The sequence below is a fragment of the Rosa rugosa genome, chromosome 4 (genome assembly GCF_958449725.1).
Source record: "Rosa rugosa chromosome 4, drRosRugo1.1, whole genome shotgun sequence".
NCBI classification, from domain to species: domain Eukaryota; kingdom Viridiplantae; phylum Streptophyta; class Magnoliopsida; order Rosales; family Rosaceae; genus Rosa; species Rosa rugosa.
This window is the reverse complement of record NC_084823.1, coordinates 46089803-46096050: the sequence shown is the minus strand read 5'-3', so window position 1 is coordinate 46096050 and position 6248 is coordinate 46089803. Positions and strand designations below refer to the sequence as shown.

The 6248-nt window shown below is 40.4% G+C and overlaps 1 protein-coding gene across 1 annotated transcript; it reads left to right on the top strand.

The window, feature by feature from the left end:
* Positions 1-2662: 2662 nt before the first annotated feature.
* LOC133706696 (uncharacterized) lies at positions 2663-5943 on the top strand. Its single transcript, XM_062132241.1, has 2 exons — positions 2663-4844; positions 5213-5943. The coding sequence occupies exons 1-2, from the start codon at positions 4229-4231 to the stop codon at positions 5641-5643; spliced, it is 1047 nt and encodes a 348-aa protein (XP_061988225.1). The 5' UTR covers positions 2663-4228; the 3' UTR covers positions 5644-5943.
* The last annotated feature ends 305 nt before the right edge of the window (positions 5944-6248 follow it).

Here is a 6248-nt window from a genome sequence, read left to right as displayed (position 1 = left end):
ATGCTTACGCACAGATAGGGGAGGTGAATTTACTTCTTTTGAGTTCAATCAGTTTTGTAAGGAGAATGGCATTAAAAGGCAACTGATAGCAGCGTATACCCCTCAACAAAACGGGGTGGCTAAGCGAAGATATCGAAACCATAATGAATATGGTTCAAAGCATGCTGTCAGAGAAGAAGGTTCCTAAGGTGTTCTGGCCTGAAGCTGTAAATTGGAGTGTGCATGTGTTGAATCGTAGCCCAACCATGGCGGTGAAGGATGTTACTCCAGAAGAAGCATGGAGCGGTATCAAGCCTGCAGTAGGCTACTTTCGAGTGTTTGGATGTGTTGCACATGTACACATTCCAGACAACAAGAGAGTAAAATTAGATGATAAGAGCTTTCAGCGTGTGTTGTTGGGGATGAGTGAGGAATCAAAGGCCTATAGGCTTTATGATCCTGTTTCTAAACGCATTGTTGTGAGCAGGGATGTAGTATTTGAGGAGAATATGATCGAGCTGGAATTGGGGAAGAAATGCAGAAGAAGTGAGGCTTGATGTTTTAGAATTGGGAGATGAAGATGAGGGACAAAATGAATCAGATCAAGGTGATGAAGAAGATGAGGGCAGTGAGCATGAAGAAGTAGAAGGTGGAGTCAGCTCATCTTCAAGTGAGCCTCTTGATCAAGGTTCACCAAGCTCAGATGAAGGGAGGATCAGAAGACTTCCGTCTTGGATGGAAGATTATGTCAGTGGTGAAGGGTTAGGTTTATCCGAAGAAGAAGATGTTAATAACTTTGTCATGTTCGCTGCTGCTGATCCTATTACATTCCAAGAGGCTGTTAAAAGTGTGAAGTGGAGAGAAGCCATGGGTTTGGAAATGAGAGCTATTGAAAAGAATGGGACATGGGAGCTGACCACTTTACCTACTGGAGCCAAGAAAATTGGCGTGAAATGGGTGTTTAAAACAAAGCTCAATGAACATGGGGCAGTGGACAAATGCAAAGCCCGTCTTGTGGCTAAGGGATATGCACAAGAGCATGGAATTGACTATAATGAGGTGTTTGCGCCAGTTGCAAGATGGGACACAATCAGGATTTAGGGTTTATTGAGCTTTGTTCAATAAACACATCCACCCTCTTGCAGCTCAAAAGGGTTGGAGTATTTTCCAACTAGATGTGAAGAGTGCTTTCTTTCACTGTGAATTGTCAGAGGAAATTTTTGTGGAACAACCACTAGAATACGAGAGGAAAGGAGAAGAGCATAAAGTCTACAAGCTTAAGAAGGCGCTATATGGCCTTAAACAGGCTCCAAGGGCATGGTATAGCCTGATCGAGTCTTATTTTATGAAGGAGGGCTTCGAAAGGTGTAGTTTTGAGCATACATTTTTCATCAAGTCTGGAATTGGAGGTAAACTTCTTATTATCAGTTTATATGTTGACGACCTTATATTTACTGGTAATGATGTGGAAATGTTTGAGAAGTTTAAAAAATCTATGATGCTTGAGTTTGAAATGACTGATCTTGGGAGGATGAGGTATTTCCTTCGGGTGGAAGTTTTACAAAATGAAGATGGGATTTATATCAGCCAAAAGAAATATGCTCGGGATGTACAGGAGAGATTTGGAATGACAAAGAGCAATTTGGTCAGTAATCCTATTGTACCAGGTTCTAAGTTAGTGAAGGATGAGATGGGAGCTAAAGTTGATGCTATTGCCTTCAAGCAAATAGTTGGGAGCCTTATGTATTTAACTGCAACAAGGCCCGACTTGATGTATGTTGTTGGTCTAATTAGCAGATTTATGGGGAGTCCCACTGAATTGCATTGGCAAGCTGCAAAAAGAGTTCTTCTTTTATGTGAAAGGCACTGTGGATTTGGGGATCTTTTACAAGAAGGGTGGAGATGAGAGTTTGCTTGGCTACACCGATAGTGACTATGCGGGGGACTTAGATGATCGGAAAGCACTTCTGGATATGTTTTCTTGCTTGGAAGTGGATCTGTAGCTTGGTCTTCGAAGAAACAACCTGTTGTAACCTTATCCACCACTAAGGCAGAATTTGTAGCTGATGCTTCGTGTGCTTGCTAGGGAATCTGGATGAGAAGAGTACTAGAGAGACTTGGTCATATTCAAGACAAGAGTACTACAGTGCTGTGTGATAATAGCTCGACCATTAAACTTTCGAAGAACCCTGTGCTGCATGGGCAAAGCAAACACATTGATGTAAGGTTCCACTTTCTTCGTGATCTTACTAGAGATGGTGTTGTTGAACTTGTTCATTGTACTTCAGAGAATCAAGTTGCAGATATTATGACTAAGCCATTGAAGGTTGATGTGTTCGTGAGGCTTCGAGAGCAGCTCGGTGTGTGTCCAGTGCCAGAAGTAAACTGTTTGCAGGCTACAAATCAGTTTAAGGGAGGAAATTGTTGAAGAAGTCAAAGTCATATATTTATTGTTTGTTAGGGTTTACTTTTATCTTTCTGTTAATAAACCCTATTTATTAGGGCCATGCAGTTTGTTTGATTTAGTCTTCAACTAGAATACCACGTTAGTAGGAGAGTAAGACGTGGGTTGTTGCTTTTCTGCTTCCTGTTTCTTTGTAAGGCTATATTAGCCGAAAGCTTGCTTTGAATTGAATAAGAGTTAATCTCCAGATATTTCAGAGTGTTCTATCTTAGGGTTTAAGTCTTCGACACATCCACCTTCACCGTACCTCATCCTCATCCTCCCTCTCTGCCCATTCCTATACATTCTAGAACCCTGTCCTCCTGCTCCACCACCACCTCCACCATAGTAACCATAGTCATGCATTGAATTCAATCACAAATATCATTCCATCAAACGGCTTTATTGCAAAAATGTCCTGTCAGATCTGCAACTCCAATGAAAATCCCCATTTGGGTAAAATCAGAAATTCAAATTTCCACTACCAAAATCATCAGATTTCAAATGCTGATTACACTATACTCAATTCAAAATTTGTAAAACCATTTTGATCAAATTCAGAAGAATTTTCTGGGAAAGCAAATAGACTTGAGAAGGAGAAGGGATAGATGAGTTGGACTGAAGATGTTGAAGACCATCGCCATCACTAATAGCAGCATCAACATTATCAACGTCGCCGCTGCCGCCACCATCGTCTCCGCCAAAGCGCGCATCCAGCCCACCACCATCCCTGTACAATTTTGGGTGTTATGATTTTGGGTTTGGTTTTGAAATCTGAAACCACTATGTTGCTCGATCGGACTTGACCCTATACTAAGGTTCTAGCATATACGAGATCGAAGCACGTCTTGCTGATCCAAAACACCGCCACTCGATTGTGAAAACCAGATCGGTAAAGGTATGTATCTTTAGCGACGGAGGCTGGAAGATAGGAAATTAGGGTTTGGGTTTAGGGGATTGGGGATTAGATTAGGATTAAAGGAGGGTTTATAGTGGAAGGAAGAAGAAGAAGAAGAAGAAGATGGAAGGCAACGAAGAGGGGTCAGATCGAATTGGGTCTCGGCTAAGATTGAGGAAGAGTAAGAAAGAAAAAGAAAAAGAAAAAAAATCTTAAGAATTAGAAAAATATGTCATGAGGGGTTGTTTGGACATTTCGTATAAATTGAGGGTCAAAATTTGTAAAGTGAGGCCCCATGTCAGCTCCAACTTAGTACATGACATCACATTTGAAGAGGAATTTGAAATTTGGACGTGGCTGATGCGATTTGAAAGCGCAGAGATTAACGTGATTAAAAAAAAAACTGATTTTAGCCCCACAATTTGAGAGACTAAACTGAATGTAATCTTTTTTTTCTTTTTTGGTCAAACAGAAGTTGCACAATAGCCAAAAGAGGGAAAATATACTATAACAATCCCACGCACCACAAGATCTTCCAGAGTTCCAGGGAAATAAGGCTCACATAGTCAGACAAGGAGGAAAGGAACCCAACAGTACAACATAGAAGTAAAGAAAAAAGAAACTGAATCAAGACAACATGCACCGTATTGGGAAAACTGTCATTTTGCGACCACGTACAGTATGTACTGTATGCGGCATTACTACTAATCGAGCTTGTAGGTGGAAAACAATTTACAATTTGTCTGGCTGGATTATGGCTGATGGATTATTCGAGGTTTCTTCTTCTTGGTCCGACGGATTATTCAAGGTTTGTGCCTTAGAAGTACACACCTTGAAAAGCTATCTAAACATCTAATGATCTAAAATATGCGCCGAATAAGATAGCAATAACCTAGCTTGTTGGAGTTATGGCAGAGGCGCTAGTTGCAGGGGCTGGTCTAGGAGCAGGATTCACAGTGCTGTACGATGTGATTAATAAAGGAATGGTGGGCAAGTTTATGCAATTTAAACCCCTCCTAGCAGCTCTCCGATCGACGCTGGACTCTATACAACCGCTGATCATCCGACAGATAGGTGAGCATAACTTGAAACTGGATCTCCCAAACGAAGAGATACGTGAGCTTGAGAAACAAATGAAGGAAGGCGAAGAACTTATTTGCAAGTTGTCAAAGCTTCGGTGGTGGAACCGCATCAAGTCTCGCTACACCAGCCAACTTGTTGAGTTGGATAGGTCTCTTAAAGGGCTTTTGAAACAAGTACTTATGCAGCAAGCAAGGGATATTAAGGAGAACTTGCTCGTAGCCAAGCAAACCGCCAGACAACTTGTCGAATTCCAAGAGTTTAATGAAAGACTGTTAAGAGAGAGGACTTTGCTGCAAGAAGATGCGAGGGAATCACAGGAGAAGTTCCTATTGGCACTGCAAAACAACGGGAAAAAATTAGTTGAATTGCAAGCAGTAATAGAAGAAATGATGAAGCAGCAAGAAGCAAGAGATGTTACTAATGCAGTAGCAGCAGTAGAAGGTGACTCTTTCTTAGACATGGCTTCCAGCCGTCAATCTTTTAATTATTCTTACTCTAGTTACATATACATTAATTGTGACCTATTATTACTCTACCTTACAACTAGTCAAGGTTTCTTCCATATTACTGAACCATTTGATTAGGAAAAAAGGAAAGGGGAGGCAACTTATTCTTCAAACAAGGATAAGAACCAAGAGTTAGAATGTGGAACCTTGTGTTTCACATAGGAAAACAAAAGGCTTATAATAGGTGTAGCTAGAACTTGTTCCGCCTATTTGATGAGTTCTGACTTTTGTGTTCGTCTAATAAGTAATAATTTTATTGCTATACAACTTTGACAGTTCTAATATCTTATTTTGGTGGAGCAGGGAATCAGCTTGAAGAGCCTAATCTGATGTCAATATTCAAGGATCTCTATGAAGCTCTTCAGCAGCTGTTCAACGAAAATAGCACATATAAACCTGTCCTCAGAAGCATCAAGTCTACTTTAGACTCTTTACCACCACTTATTGAAGTGACAGAAAACACAATCTATCTCCGAGTACACGAAAGTTTGAAGGAGATCCTATTGGAGCAGGATCGCGAGCAGTATCGGGAGCTGAAGGAGAAATTGAAAAATGTTAGAATGCAAATGCTAGAGGGCGTCGAGCTCTTCCGCAACTTCTCAAAACATCATCCATGGAACTTCTGCAAGAAGTCCCATAACGCGTACAAATTAATTCAATGGGATGAATCTCTTCAAAGACATGTAAAAAAATTAATGGAGAAGAAACGAAGCATCAAAAGTAATTATTTCTGATTCTTTCTTCTTCTTTTTTTTTTTTAGGTGCAATTCTGAATTTCTTTTTGGGAAAAATCTATTATTTTATTTAGTGATGTTTGTTGGAAATTTGGGTTTTTGGATCATAAATAATTTTGAGTTGTTCCGTTTATGACATAACAGTTTATCCACTGGATCCTCCCAAACATTTACATTTCATTTGCATTGTTAAATCACTCTCCTCAACAATCTAATTTTCTGATATGTCTAGTACTCATTGTTAGGGTTGTACGACTCGATTCAAGAGATCTTTTGAATTAAAACTTAACACATATTGACCTCTTTGGTTACATAAATGTAACAATATGGCACAACTACCTCTATGTCGGATTTGCATATAAAGGTTACTGGTCATTTTGGCCTATGAGATCGTGATTTTGGCTCTGTCCAGCTAGCTGGGAGGGTCAGAAGCTAGCTAAAGGCCGTGCAAGCATGAGTCACGAGTGTTATAATCTTCCTTGCTCACTCACGGCCACATCTTGATCGTCAACCGAAAGGCCGCAGGCTAGGATTTGGGTATGAAGATAAAGCGAAGCAGTTTCTGTGGCGTTATAAAAGACGGTAAAGCTGGGTTGTCCTGTAGT

Bases quoted from the DNA above. Each gene is read 5' to 3' on its own strand.
- LOC133706696 (XM_062132241.1), top strand. From the start codon at position 4,229: ATGGCAGAGGCGCTAGTTGCAGGGGCTGGTCTAGGAGCAGGATTCACA. The intron at 4,845-5,212 runs GTGACTCTTTCT...TTGGTGGAGCAG, and splicing joins TGCAGTAGCAGCAGTAGAAG to GGAATCAGCTTGAAGAGCCT.